Source organism: Alligator sinensis, unplaced genomic scaffold, assembly GCF_000455745.1.
Source record: "Alligator sinensis unplaced genomic scaffold, ASM45574v1 scaffold159_1, whole genome shotgun sequence".
Classification (NCBI taxonomy): Eukaryota; Metazoa; Chordata; order Crocodylia; family Alligatoridae; genus Alligator; species Alligator sinensis.
This window is the reverse complement of record NW_005842222.1, coordinates 1,853,834-1,869,677: the sequence shown is the minus strand read 5'-3', so window position 1 is coordinate 1,869,677 and position 15,844 is coordinate 1,853,834. Positions and strand designations below refer to the sequence as shown.

The window sequence follows — 15,844 nt, the reverse complement described above, 5'->3', positions numbered from 1 at the left end:
CCCCCTTTTTTTTTACAATAGTGAAAATGTCACATTTAAGTCTTCACTAATAGATGAATAGGTAAATGTATCACTTTTCTTGTTACTTGTTTCTTGGCACAGATATACCTGTTAAGAGTTTATTAATATTTATCACAAATTCTGCTAACTTGACTGAAGTTATCTTTTTCAGCCTTCTTTCTTGATTTTACTTATGTAGCATGAAAACTACATAACTGTTTTTGTGGCTACATTCTACTATTTTTGCAATATGCCTTCCTTGTTTGTGGAGCCCTCAGCATGCAGAAAACCAGCTTCTCAGTACACTTGTTTATTCACTTGGATTATTTCAGGTTTTAGTCTAATATTTAATTTTCCTGCTTTTGTTAATACTTTACATGGGACATTTTTATTGGTATCTAGGTTCATGTAAATAGGAATCATGCTAATTCAGATATGTTCTTATTCCATGCATTTCTTTCCTCCTACAGATTTCAGAATAATGGTTCCTATGGCAATAATTTATATATTTTTCTACATGTCTTGAATTGTACTTTAATCATGTTCCTTTCTGCAACTCCTGGAAATATAACTTTTAAGTATGTTTTAGTATCTTGCTCAGCTGTTTGGCTCCTGCTTTTAAACAAATTTTATTTTCTTGTGTGATCATTTAACTGTAATACTTTGTTCATTCTACTACAAACTTTCTAGCAAAGCATCCTGCATAATTGATTACTTCTTAATAGACAGACAAGGTTCCTTGGGTGAATTTGTTATCTTTTATTAGACCAACCCAAATAGTTGGAGAGTAGTTACTTCTTAATACTATTTCTTTTGAGTTTTTGGTGTTCTGAATTAGTTAGGACACTTAACTTTATAATGTAAGAACAATGTTATGTTGTTACAGGATGGTAAAAAATTAGAACTCTTCAGTGAATAAGAATCTTGCCTGAAGACCTTTACTTATTCCACAGCTGATTCAGGGAAATGTGGCAGGGGTGCAGCTATTGAGACCCCTGGATAGATGTTACATGGAAGCTTTTTGTCACTCTCCAGATTTTGTACTACACAGGCACACCAACTGCTGCTTTTTTTTTATTGCGGTGGTCACCTAACTTTGCCATCATCGTTACCAGGATGATTTATTTTGCTCCTGTTATTTTTTTAACCTTTGGCAGTATGAAAGGGGGACAGAATACTTTCCAAATTGTCCTGCACTATACTCTATACCCTAATACTCCTGTTTCAGAAATCTGTTCTGTTCTTTTTGATAATTCATTAAGTGGAAGGTCCGTGTTTCAGATTAACAATTCAAATGCAAGGATGCTTTTTTCATCTGTTTGAAACAATGTCCATGGTTCTTAGTGTCTGGAGGGTGAGGGGAAATGTTTTTTGTTTTGTTTTTAGTTGAGATGAAAAATATAATTAAATTGAACTTCTGTTGTATTAGTCTTTTTTTTTTTTTTTTTGGCTTTGGCTTCAACCTTGGCCATGTTTGACTTTACTTCATCTTTCCTTACAGCATGAATTTACTCTTGCATAGAAGCCCACTTCTGCACCAGTGGGTTTTTTTCAGCTTCAAAAATTGTACATTTCATACAAGTTGATCAGGCTGCGAATGTTACTTGTTACAGTAGTTAAGCACTCCAATGCATGACTTGGACATAAATCTTTGAACAGCTTGCCTATTTAGGAACCTCATTTGAATGTGCTACAGATCATGCTACAGACCTGGGAGAGGATCTTTAGAGGGTGAAAAAGTGCAGAGGAAATGTTTAGCTATTTTTTTATTTGTAGAATTAGCTAGCAATTTTCTGAGCAACCTATACATTTTTGGAAGTCTATTAAACAATATATATATATTTACATTTTGTGCCAACCTTTGTGCAGTATTTATGAATGTACATACTGTAATTTAATAATGCAGAATAGATGTTTTTCCCACAAAAAAAATGAAGTGCAGATGCATTAAAACTAAATTAAAAAGTATTATAAAGAGGTATATTTATTAGCTGCTTGTGTTATCTTTTCCTAAATCCTCCCGCTTCTCTTTGTCTCAAACCTTTTCCCAGAAGCAGATTGTCTTCAGATTTATAAAACAATCTACCCTTTTATGTTGTTCATAATAGATGTAGTTCCATAGAGTATATTTGGAAAATGTGTTAAATCATTTAACATTTTTAAAAGCTATTGCTTACAATTTGTATATGATAAGTTTTGTATACATACATTCCTTTGAAAAGCATAACTTGGTTTTGTCTTTATCAGAAATAGTGGTTGCTGAAAGTGTTGTTGTTATCAAGAAGCTTCTACAAACACAACCAGCACACCATAGTGAAATTATCAAGCATATGGCTAAGCTCTTGGACAGTATTACTGTAAGTATTTGTGCGTCTTTCAATATTATCTTTGATAATATATTAGAATTGTAATATTACTGTGGTCTGCCAAGATTTAGGGAAGAGGTATTAGAAATAATTTAGGAAAGAGGTATTAGAAGCTATCAAGTACTCTCAATCTGTTTCCTAAAAGTTAGAAGGTATTTTGAAATAAGTTATTTTTAAATATTGAAAATATTTTAGAATGAGTTGAAGATCATGGTGGGGGGAGGCTTTTTGCAAGGGAATAGTAAAATGGAAAGGAAAGTGACATGGCAGCTCTTTTGGATGGTTATTAGGAGACTTTTATATACACACAAGTGCGTGTGTGCTTGTCTACTTGTTTCTGTGCTAATATCACTTTCAGATAATTAATATGGAGATTCTAAAACCAGATGATCAAACTTCAAAATAATAAATGATCAAATATTCAGTGCCTGTGAAGTTGGGTTTTTTGTACAGGAAAATGTATTTATGTTGAACTGCTTTACATACAGAATCTGGAGAGAGAATAAGTACAGTAAAAGAAACCTAATACTGCTAATTACATAATGTCAAACCAGTATTATCCAGGCTATTACCATCATCCATGTTTTCTGGAGAATTACCTAATATTTTGATTTCTAATTATACTCTCATTAATTGAGTCGTGTATAATTTTATTGTACACATCTTTTGGCATCTTACCAATTGAGATTGTCACTTTGCTTCTATATATTTATTTCATAATGAGAGATTGGCATTTTCTCCTCTAAATGTCAGCTTCAACTTTTGGAGGTTTGTTGTGGCTAATAACTGTTAATTGCATATGGTATAATTTTATGAGAGAAATATAATGATATATAAAGGCATAAAATAATTGAAAAAGAGAAATATCTTCACAGATTTTTCCATTGGGCAAAGAGAACCACAAAGGACACACCATTAATCAAATCACTTGATGAACTTCCGGAAAGTGTTCAAGGATGAGGATAGCAAAATAGAATAGAATAGAAATTGCTCACAAAGTAGAAAAAGGTCATATATATTGAGAGAACAATATTGTAGCAGACCATTGGCAGGAATAAAGTACAAATCTAAGACTGATGCCAAGGTTTCTTTATTGAACCTTACCATCAATAAAGAACACTGCTAATGGTATTAGTGGCATTTGTAGAAGGTTTGTCAAATGCTTCATTTTATGATTATTTCTGTTTTTTTTCCAATATTTTCCACAAGTTAAGCCAAAAAGCCAAACAGTTTGAGGAAGTTAAGGATGTGGAGGAAAGTTTATTGCGATTTATAATATTTTCCCTGATGTGAGGTCTTTGTCTCCAAATAAATCTAATTCTGCATACATCTAAATGGGGGAATTTGGGGAATATGTTCTTATATACAGTTCTAACAAAGCATAAATATACTTATAGCAATTATATTCTGAGGGACAATACTTGTGCTATTTAATTAAAAGATGTAGTGATCTTGTAAATACGTTTCAAAGAGTGAGATGCAAGTAATTCTGGGTAGTGTGTGTGTCAATTTTTGAGGTTTTAAAAATTATTTCCTGTGTTTTGATGCCTTTTTTCATCCTTGTTATGTGGAAGAAATGCAGCAGACAAGACCAAGAGGAAAATTTACAGTCCAAGAGAAAAAGTTAAAATAGTCTTTAGGCTTTGCCAGCAAATGTATAAAGTAAACACTAAAAATTAGGAGAACAGTTGTGGTTTTCTACTTTTTACTCTTTCTTGTAGCTTGCTTTCACAGAGATGTAAGACAAACTGTAGTTCATAAGAATTATGAGAATTAAGGGGTATAATGAATCTCTAATTCTGAATCTGCTTAATTTTAGGAACATAGTCATAGGCATATTGAATCAGACCTAATTCCATCTCCATCTACAGATTCACAGAAGTTTAGGGCTAGAAAGGACCGTGTGACATCATCAGGTCCAGCATCCCCTGCTCTGGGCAGGAAAAACTGCTGGGGTCAAATAATCCCAGCAAGGTATGCATCCAGTCTCCTTTTGAACATCTCCAGAGTAGGTGCTTGCACCACCCATGCTGGGAGTCTATTCCAGAGTCTGGTCACACAAACCATGAAGTTTTTCCTTGTATCCAGTCTGAAACCTTCTTCTAGGGGTTTGACTGTTGCTCCTGGTTTTCCCCTGGGACGCTTTGGTGTATAGTTGTTTGCCTAGCCCCTGATACTCTCTACTGATATATCTGTAAGCTGCCACCAAATCCCCCTGAAGTCTTCTCTTTTCTAGGCTGAACAGTCCCATATTTGTCAGCCTTTCCACATATGTCTTGCTCTTCAGGCCTCTAATCATATGAGTGGCTCTACTCTGGACTCTCTCAAGCTTCTCCACATCCTTCTTGAAGTGTGGTGCCCAGAACTGGACACAGTACTCCAGCTGCGGCCTCACCAATGCTGAGTAGAGCAGGAGAATAACTGTCTTAGTTTTGCTTGAGATGCATCAGTTGATGCATGCCAGCATATTGTTTGCTCTGCTAACTGTTGCATCACACTAGTGGCTCATATTTGTTTTGACAATTATGACCCCCAGGTCCCTTTCAGATGTGGTGCTAGCTAGCATAGCACAACCAAGCGTGTAAGTTTGTTGCAGATTTTTCCTCCCCAGATGGGGCACTTTACACTTCTTGGTGTTGAACAGCATCTGGTTCTGGTCCGCCCATCTAACTAATCTGTCTGAGTCTGCATGGATTGTCAGCCTACCTTGATGCATGGCGCTTCCCCACAGCTTAGCATCATTGGTGAACTTTGCAAGTGTGCTTTTCTGGTCCGCCCATCTAACTAATCTGTCCAAGTCTGCCTGGATTGTCAGCCTACCCTGATGCGTGGCCGCACTTCCCCACAGCTTAACGTCATCAGTAAACTTTGCCAGTGTGCTTTTCACCCCCACATCTAGACCACTGGAGAAGATGTTGAAAAGCACCATGTCCAGTACTGTTCCAAGTACTGATCCTGGGGAACCCCACTGCCTACCTTCTGTCCACTGGCTACCTTCCTCCAGGTCAACACAGACCCATCTACTAGTAATTTCTGGGTCCAACCCTGTAGCCAGTTGACAGATCCGTCTATTAGTACTCTCTGGGTCCAGCCCTACTGCCAGTTTCGCACCCATCTGACCGTTCCGTTGTTTTACCCTCCCCCTAGTTTTACCTTGAAAGCCTCATGGGACCTCAAGTCAAAGGCCTTCCTAAAGTCCAAATAAATAATGTTGACCTCATCTCCTTTATCCAGGTGGTGAGTAACCTGGTTGTAGATGTTTAACCTGATCATAGAAACCTACTGGTCATGTTTCCGACTATTCCGTACAAGTCGTTTTGGGTGAAAATGAAAGAAACCTATTGATTTCAAGTAGTTTGAGATGAGCTTACCCCTTTCATATGAGTCACCAGTATCTGAAATATCATTGATATTGTGCAACTGGGAGCTCCCCACAAGTATTTTGCTTTCATTGATCAGCTTTGGATAGAATAGGAGAGAATAATTTCATCTTAACTTTCAAATTGGCATTAGGGCCTGGGTCAGATTTTCAGAAGATCATATCAGTGTTTGTGATCAAGAACTACCATTGCTTCTGAGTTGCACTGAAATAAGGGAATTGCTGAGCTTAAAGGTGAGGCTTGCATGTGATAAGAGCTAGACGTTTCTCAAGGATTGGCATAGGAATCTAAAACTTTTCCCCAGAAGATAAAAGAATAACTGTGATTAACCTACTGCCTCCTTCCTTGGCCTTTTGACTAGCAGACACATGATTCCTCTTCCTCACTTTACTGGAGAGATAAATAAAAGATCCTTGTACTTTAGATTTAATGAGTGATCTGGGCTCTTCACTGACTGCAAGTTTTTAACAAATCTCTATTATGGACAGAGTATGCACTATGTGACTTCCTTTGTACTATATGTACCATCTGTTCAGTCTGATATGGTAGACTACATGTTCCCAGGCTCTTTAGGACTTTTCCTAGATTTGAAAGTAAAATGGCTGATGCTTTTTGAAAAGTTATTGTGCTATACTCATGATAGGAGTTTTCTTATTTTAATTTTGTTGGTTGGAGTCAAGCATGCTGGATCATCAAGAGGAAAGCTGACTGTTGAGTCCTACTGCCTTTTCACATTCAGTGGTCTCTGTGGTATAGATTATTCTGTGGTGTGGCCAAGTAGTTTCAAATGATAATCTTTTCCTTAATCAGTTAAAGGAAATTCAATTACATTATATTAAGAGAATTTAAAGAATGTACAGCTAAGCTCTCAAAGGTCCAGGTAATGACAAGTTGAGATTTCATGCATTAATGTAACTGTCCTCATTGTTACCTAGTAAGATCTAGTCTTTAATGACCTGATCATGTATTATTTTTCAAATAGTGCATTAAAACATGCATTTTTCCTATGACCTTTTAATATGCTCAATGAATAACTCCAGGACTTCCAAAGAGCATAATGTAAGAACTAGAAATGAATTTGTTTCCCTCACTTTATTTTTCTGTGCAATTGTGTTCTAAATATTTAGCTTATTATGGCAAAGAGACTCCCATTTTTACTTCAGATTAAGTTGAGAGCCAAAATAAGAACTCTGCCTCAGTTTTTCCACTATAAAAGAGAAATGGTAAGGGTTTAAAATGGTCACTTTCCATAAAGGTGGTGCAAATGTTACTGGTAGAAGATGGGGACACCACTGTCTTCTAGCCTAAATGATAATAAGAACTAGAATCTAAGGGACTCTTCCAAATGCAATTCCTATATTCTATATTGCAATTCCTATATTCCAAGTCAGTGTTATATTCTTCTTTCACTAATTGGAAGAATTAGTGAAAGAAGAATATACCACTGACTTGAAAAGAAATTTGGCATCTGCATAACCTTCATGACACAGTGAAAATCAGTCAAATGTGTTTAACTACATTGAGCTGGGATGCAAGCTGAGCAAATATATATATTGTCCTTGCTAGTACTGGAGTTAAATTTTACACTATGTAAAGGATGACAAAAATAAATGAGAGGAATTAAGTTAAAAGAAAACACTTGGCAGTAGAAAATAAATCTTCTACCTATTCTGCATGTTTAATTTATTTTTTGTCAGGGTATTTCAGTTGGTCATGGCCACAAACTGGATAGTATACCATTTTGACATAGGATCCAGAATTAGTTGTATTAATGTTGTTATGAATTTCACTTGTTAGGCCAGTGGTCATGCTCAGTGGTGGGGCACATAATGAACCCTGTACCTAGGAAGAAAAGGCCTTTATAAAAATGTTTCTCTGAGGTATTATCTAATCTGAAATTTACTCTTTCTTGTGGAAGAGCATCTGAAGCAATTTAGATTGTAATGGGACAGCATGCCAAATATACTTGACAAATTACAAAACAGGGATAAGAAGTTCAATAACAAATGACTAGAGAATTATGATTCACCATTTATAAACAAAACCAAAACCCTTTGGTGCAAGTCCATGCCTTGTATAGCAATTGCATATTGAATTCACATTTTGGAATGATCAGAATTCATCATAGGTTATTCTTGAAAATCATTCTTTTCTTTTGGCCCTATTCTGCTTGTTAAAACTTGTGTCATCTCTAAATTTGGATTGTAAACTCCTCAGGGCAGGACCCATGTCTCTCTCTATGTTTTTGTTGAATGTTTGGCTGTGTAAATATTATTTAGTACAGTTTGAATACCATATATATGCCAAGCACTTCTTCCACATGCTTCAAAAAATACAACTGAATAATGGTTGTGATTAGTATTTGAAAATATTAAACAAGAGACTCTTATACTCCCAGCTTATTATAAAAGGTAGTGTTTGCTGCGAGCCATGTTAAACTTGAATTAGACATTGAAGTATCACTTCTTTACAATTTAATATTCAGTGAATTATGAGATAGAGAACTATTTCCTGTATTAGCTGGGTGTTCCCTTTTAACACAAAGGTTGTTACCATACCTCATAGCACCTTATAGGTAAAAATCACTTGTCAAGATAGTGTTGTATATCACCCTGTAGTTGGAAGTGTGCTGTAGGACAGTGATAGGTGTTGATGGGATCAGTACTTTCTCCATAAATGATGAGTTTTTTTGTTATTCCTAAGTACTGAGAGAGCAATTACCTTTTTTAAAAATATTTTCCTTGGCAAATGCATGCTTCCTGTCATTCTTCTTAAAATTGTACAAATATTTGTGTACTTTTCACACGAGTAGCCTAAACTTTGATTCTCTTCTAAAATATCACCGTAGTACTTATATACATTTTGTAGTTTTTCCCTCTGCTAGTTGGGGTTGATATTGCAGTAGTTCTGTAGGGATCTACCTTTATTGTGCTAGCCACTGTTTGAATTCATAAGGATGTCTCTACTTAGAAGACCTAATAATCAAAGTGGAACATCTAAGAAAATGAATCTGACTTTAACTTTTAACGTGAATTGGTTAAACCCTGTGTGTACACCCTCATTCAGAATTAGTGTGTCATTGGTTCAATATAATTTGCTTCATAAGTGGGTTAAATTAAATAGAATAACTGCTACTTTGTTTCTGAATAAGTGTCCATGCAGAGGTTTAATTTCCTGTGTGTGTCCAGGGAAGATTCTTTGAGTGATATCTTTTATTAGACCAACTGAGTAGCTGGGAAAAAAGTTTTAGGCAAGCTTTTTGGCGGAGTTGCCCTTCTTCAGGCATAGGGAGTCTCTGCTGTTCTGAGACTCCAAGAAATGAGAGAAGCTAAAAGTGTAACAGGATGTCAGTGAAAATGTAAATAGTTAGAAATTAGATAAAAGGTAAAACAGGTAAGGGAGGAGGAAGCAGGCAGGGGTAAAAAAGGCCAAAGGGAGACAGCAGTAATAGAATATAAAGTAGAAGGAAGCTGTGAGTGAAAAAGAAATTAATAGATCAGGAAAACATGAAGGAGGGATGCAGAAAGTGTGACAGGATGTCAGTGAAAATATAAACAGGTAGAAATTAGAAAAACCAAAAAGTAAAACAGGGAAGAGAGGGGGAAGAAAGCAGGGGGGAAAAGGCCACAGGGAAACACTACAGTGATAATAATACAAGGTAAAAAAGAGAGACTCACAAAGACTGTGTCCATACATATAAGTCATAGGTAAAGTAGGGACTTCTAAGAACCCCAGTAGGTGTTATATTTAAGACACAATTAAGATGTTAATCTCATTTTAAATAGTAATCCATCCACATGTTCAAGCAATTAATGCGGTGAAAAAATGGGAAAATATATAGTTTCTGTATTCCAGAAAATGTGTAATATTTTTGTGGCTGGTTTCCATTGCACCTCAAATTGAACTGATGGCAGGGCTAGACTGACAGCTCATCCAACTCCAGGACTGCACTGGAGTCAGCTAATTGTTGGTCCCAGCCCCAGGACTGCACTGGTTCATGCTGGGCTGCAGGAGCCCGGCTTTCAACTTGCTGGTACAGGGGGAGCCTGGGATCATGCTCCTATGCTGCCCTTGCACCAGCAGATAGTAATTGCGCAACTGGGATTTGATCCCCAATCCCTAAATCACACATTTTGCCATGCATTCATGGAATGACAAGGGGGACAACTGCATTACCTGCATAATATTATGCTGGTCCCAATATTTTCTATTTCTTACTTGTAGCAAACATGTTTTCTGCATATTGGGTAAACATACAAACCATTTAAATGTATAAATGCTCTTTAGACCCACTCTACTTTGCATTTTCAACTGCATATTTGATTTACTTCTGTAAGTTTCACCAATTTTAAGTCTCTTAAAGTAGCCTTGAACTGATTTGGGTCTTTCAATTTCAAGGTAGTTCTTAGGGATAAGGTACTCTGAGAAACATGGTACTGAGTCTTGACTTGTGAAGACCTTAGTACAGGCTGTTCGGTAGTTAATTTGTATATGAATTTTGGAGATGCGCATGCTCTGATTAAGTGCATAGCCTTTTTCAGTCCTGAAGTTGTGTACTTAAATGGAGTATATTGTAATTCAGAGCTGTCCAGCTTCCAAGTGCCAGAGTCCACACTGCACAAGTCACACCACGCAGCCATGCCCCCACCCCACCCCTACCTTTAGCTGCCCCTCTCCTCCCTAGTCCTGGAAGCATTGTGTGCGCAGACACCCCAGCCTGCTCCTCAGCTTTGGCCATGGGCTCCTTCCTGTGCAGTGCGTTGTACTGCACTGTACCATACTGTGCCATTCTGTGGGGCAGGGGCAGGAAGTGGATGCCAGTGGTGGGTGAGGGAGCCTGGGGACCCTAGCTGCTATTGCAGCTGAAGTGGTGGGGGGAGTGGCAGTGGTGTAGGAGCTTCCCATTGTGAGCTGCATGTGAGCTGCAGGCCACCAGTTGGACAGCACTGTTATAATTCAAAGTGGAAGGAGTGAATTTGTCTACAAGTATGTATGTTAGAAACTCCCTACTTTTCCATTATTTTGCTTCCTGTAACATCAATAAGACAGCTCTTCTACATATGGGAGGCACTTCGCTCCTATCATCCTATTTCAAGGACTTTTACCAAATCTTTTAAAGTGTACCACTTGCATGTGAGATGGATCTCCTAGCTGGTTTTCATTCTGGAGACAGGAAGGAACATTTGTCTGTGGGGTGAAGACAGTATAAGGAATTGGCAGCTTAGGTAGAGAGTAGGGTGTATGTACTTAGCACTGAAGAGTTTAAAACTTGGAAAAGGATTGTACTGTAAATCACTTATAGGAGAGATTAGGAAGCATTAATAACTGTGGGGTGGGGGAGAAGGTTGAATGCCACAGGACCACAGAGAAGTAGGGCTGGAAGGGACCTCTTAGGAACAGAAATTCTGCATAAATCAGTATAGGTGATTGGCAACCAATTATAGAAGTTCAATGCACATAAATCTGCTTTCCAAATGGTTGAAACCGGTTTAAGATAAAACTGGATGAATGTACTATCAGATTTAACTGATTTAGGTTAAATCAGTTTATTGGACTTCTGGCCCAGATCTCCTCCAGATTCAAGTTAACTCTCAGTCCTCTAGGATGCCTTGCTGTCCCCCCCCCCCACCCCCCCCCCCCCCCCCCTCGCAAGGTGGGCAGACTAGCCTTGGCCCAACCTGTCTATTTTAGTAGAGCAGGGAGATGTGCTCCAGTGCCTTCCCCCCCACCGCCCACCTCCCCCACCAGATTCTGGCCTGGGCCTCTGCAGGCATGTGGCTGCATTTCCAGAATCAAAAGTGAATGTCTGTTCACTTGCCTATTGGTTCAGTCTAGGCAGCTTAGACTAACCTACAAAGATTGAATCAATTCAGCCTAGGGCTTTCTGACTGTCTTTGCTTCGTCCTCAGGTTATCTAATCCTGTCTGAGGCAGAATCATACCTACCCAAACCATCTTACACACATCCATTGTCTAACCTATTAGCAAAGCTACACTGTCAACCCTGACACAACCACAAAATATAACCTTTTGCTCTGACCATGGTTGTTATAATATGCTAGAGAGATCCCATGGTCTGTACCAATCTGACCATGGGGTAAAATTCCTTCCTGACCCAAACATGGCAATCAGACTGAGCAGAAGGGCAAGACCCTCTAGCCAGGAACTTCCAGGTTTAGTCCCAACAAGAGCATTGGCATGCCTCAGTCCAAATCCCCTGCCTTGGTTGCAGCCAACACATAATGCTTCTGAAGAAGGCTAAAAAACACCCTGACGTGTAGCATCAGGAGGGACCCACGTGGCAGCTAGCAAGTGTGATTCTTGTCATAGAATAGGTATTAAGGGAGGTTTTGATATCCACCATCAATCCCCCTTCCTTGCCCATCCTCCCCAAAAATGATACACTACACTATTTTCTCCCGATTGTCCCTTATTGCTGCATTTCAGGTATGGGCTCCTAGAGTGCAGGGTTTATCCTGGCTGGTTGCTTATGTTTAATATCTCCTTTCTCTCAATTCTTGGGTGGACTTTATAGTTCATTCAGACTGTTTCATATTCTAGCCAGAACAGTTTGTCCTGCCTTAGAATAAATTTTATTAATTTGTTTTGTAAACCTCTAGATAAATTGTGACTGAATGCATCTTGCTCTTAATTTAAAACTCTCCATATACAATGGGTCTCTTTTCAATTCAATGGTTTTAGTAATTTTTCTTTTGAATGTGTCTTGCTTTTGGGATACTGTATCATGGTAAATACCAGACTTGAAACATTCTTGAGGTGGAAACTTAAATTTAAAAAGGTATTAGACTAGAGAGAATGGGAAGAGGGGACAGTATCTTCTTTTAAAGAATTTGCTGTTGCGGGGATTTATGTAATATAGAAGTCCTTGAAATGTCTCATGGTTTTCAAAAGACCATTTAGGGCAGTGGCCAACCTGTCGCATGTGACCCATCAGGGAGGGATCAGGAAATGCAGCAACAGACTGGGCACGGAGCAGAAAGCTAAGCAACAGTGGAAGGGCATCAGATTGGCACTAGGGGAAAGTGTGCAACTTACCTTGTAGAACAGGGGTGCGCAAAATGCGGCTCGGGGGCCAGATGCGGCCCACCAGGCCATTCTATCCGGCCCATGGGGCCCTTAAAAAATTTACAAAATTAATATTAACCTGCCCTGGGGTGCCTGTCATGCAGCCCTCAATGGCTTGCCGAAAATCAGTAAGCGGCCCTCTGTCTAAAATAATTGCCCGCCCCGTTGTAGAACATCTGCCAAAAGGTCTGGCTCCCACTGATTTAGAGCATGTCTGGAATACCTCTGTGGCAGGCCCTGGAGCACTATGGAGAAGCACACATTCCTATTTGTTCTTGCTCATTGTATACCAAAATCCAGAATTTAGGTAGCTTGTTTGTGCTGCCCTGAGCATGCCTCTAAGCTATCCTTAATCAGCTACTCTGCCCAATTTATGGGGTTTGGCTTACACTGACTGGTAACCAGTGAGCAGGGTGTGATTCTGTGTGGGTTACTGACTTGTCAGAGGCTGTGTAGACATTCGCTTAGAAAACCAAACCTAGCACTTGAACAGGAGTAGACTACATTTGTGTGCTTCCCTTCCTCTAGCTGACTGTTGGATATTTCGCCATAACCATTCTATTCTTCCACATCACTAATCACAACCACATTTTATAACATACTTCATGTGAATGCAGATCATTAGGTCTAATTTGCTCTTTGTTGTGTGGTTCCTTTCTTGACACATTTAAATAAATAAAATTGGTATTTGCAGGATTTGCGTTAAAAAGTATGTTGTACAATAAGGTAGAAGTTCAAGCACAATAGCTTTTAAATTGAACTGCTTACAGAATGATCTGTAAAATCTTTTTAGATGTCTTTCTCTAACTGCTGTGAGCAACCAAGGCTTTATTGTTTTTTGTTTTGGTTTGGTTTGGTTTGGTTTTTGCAGACAAGTTAATGGGTTAAAATGACAGTAGAAACTGCCTTCTAGTACTAGGGTTTGAAAAGTGCACTTAACCACTTGCTCAGGGCATATAGAATAAAACATCAGGCAAAGTAATTTACAATCCCGTTTGCCTTTGAGGATAATGCAAAGTAGGGCTACATAATGAAAGTATTATTTCCTGCATTTTTGTCAATTCAAGGTCCCTATTTATGCTGTAGTGGAAAAGGCAATGAAGGACTAGAAGTGGCTTCATTTCTCGTTTGCTGTTTTCAGGGCATTCTGAACCATTCAAAAACAATGTCTGCAGCATCATATGCTTGCTATTAGGTGGATGAGGACTGAGAGGCTTAAGCGAAGGAAAAGAAATCTGAAAATATTATGTGATTGTGACCCCAACCGAATCCACTGACACGGAAACACTGGGTCATCAGTTCCATATATACTTTTCATTTAAATGGCTTCCATTCAGGGGTTGATTCAAAAAGTCTCTAATTGATATTGATCCTCATTGCACAAAACTGTGTTTAATATAGACACTATTTGCATAGCAAGCTAGCCTCCTTGGTTAAAAGAGGGGGGAAAAAACTCATGAGACTGTTTTTCTGTTGATATTGCTGTCAGTTGTTCAGATGGAGCTTCCTGCTTGTTTAGCTTATAGTTTAAATTTTAAAAAAAAATTTGTGGCCATATCTTTTGCCGTATGGGTTACACTGTATGAAGAGTTTTAATTTAACAGAAGGAAGAAATTGGGAAGAATAAAGTAGTATTTTTTTATACATTCCCATGGCTACAACTTTTAAAATCATGTTTAATCCAGGAAAGGCATTACATTGAATTCTGTTGGTTTAATGACAGTATTTTTGAAATGCTTTGCCTGCATGAGTCTCTCCTTTTGTGTTTCTTTTATAAAGCAAAACGTGTTTTTGGTAGACAACTATCTGGAGTGGGCTAGTTGGTGATCTCTTGTAGAATTCTAATTTTTTAACAAGCATGTCATGAAATATTTAAGAAAAATAAATCTAGCATAACTGAAATCTGAAGTTGCCTATATATTCTTATTTAGAGGTATCTATCTGTATAGCGGGCAACTTGAACTGCTCCCATACTAGAAAATTTAATGTACCACTCAATTACTATTCTTTAGCCCAATTTAAAATAATAGATTGGGAGTAAGGTCTTAATGCGGTGTAACCTTTGGAACATCAGAAATAACCTCTCTCGCTTGTGAAATAAGTGTACAGTAATGACATCAGTCTTACCACATTGCAGCAACACATTTTCTTATTGCGCTTAAAACTTTTTTCATTTGGCAGTTGTTCAATATCTTTTTCCTTGCTATCATCCTGTAGAGTTCAAAACAATTTAAAAATGATGTAGTCACAGTGACCAGAAAAATATGCTATGACTCAAGACTTTGACTTCCTGATGATGTTGTTTTGGAATTATATTAACCCTAGCTTAGATATTGCAGTGCTTAGACTTTGCATTTATCTCTTAGCTTTTTGGTAGAATTTTGTACTCTGTCCTGCCACCATCTATTTGTTTTCCTTTAATGCATTTGTTTTTGTTTTTGTTGGTGTTTATATTTGCAGCAACATGAGGTATAACATAAAATATCTTGGACTTTTTTCATCTGTTCCCTAGCTAACTAAGAATCTATTTGTATTCACCATTTTTTGTGAATGTGTATAATTAAAAATCAGTATCTACATCTGTTTATTACCTTGTAATAACTCACTATTGAATTTGTTCTGTCATTGAGACTCAAACTTGCTATTCTGAATAATCTTTCTCAAGACTTACTCTGTATTCCAGAATGAAAATGTTTCCTCCTATTGTTTTGCCCCTCTGCTTGTTTTCAGCAGAGTACTGAGCTAAATTTCTTCCCCAACCCTGCTCTCCAATTCATCCTTAAAATGAATGTGAAACATCTGTAAATTATATATGTATCTTTTCTTGATTAAATATATTATATATGTATTAGTTAATTATGGTGATACCATAGGAAGATACCTTTTTTGTTAAAATTTTTAGTCTTTGACATAATATAATTAAAGTGGCAAGAAAGAGGTCACTGTTACGAATTAGTTAATACTATACTATACTTGGGATTTTAAATGCATAAAATATAGGAAATTCAGAGTT

General features: G+C 37.7%; 1 protein-coding gene across 1 annotated transcript in view; it reads left to right on the top strand.

Annotated features, from left to right (window-relative positions):
- The window catches only part of LOC102374573 (AP-3 complex subunit beta-1), a 174,342-nt gene that overhangs the window by 29,829 nt on the left and 128,669 nt on the right, over positions 1–15,844 (top strand). The window contains exon 9 of the mRNA XM_014521527.2: positions 2,248–2,357. Coding sequence (XP_014377013.2) covers positions 2,248–2,357 — 110 coding nt within the window. The remainder of the gene's footprint in view (positions 1–2,247; positions 2,358–15,844) is intronic.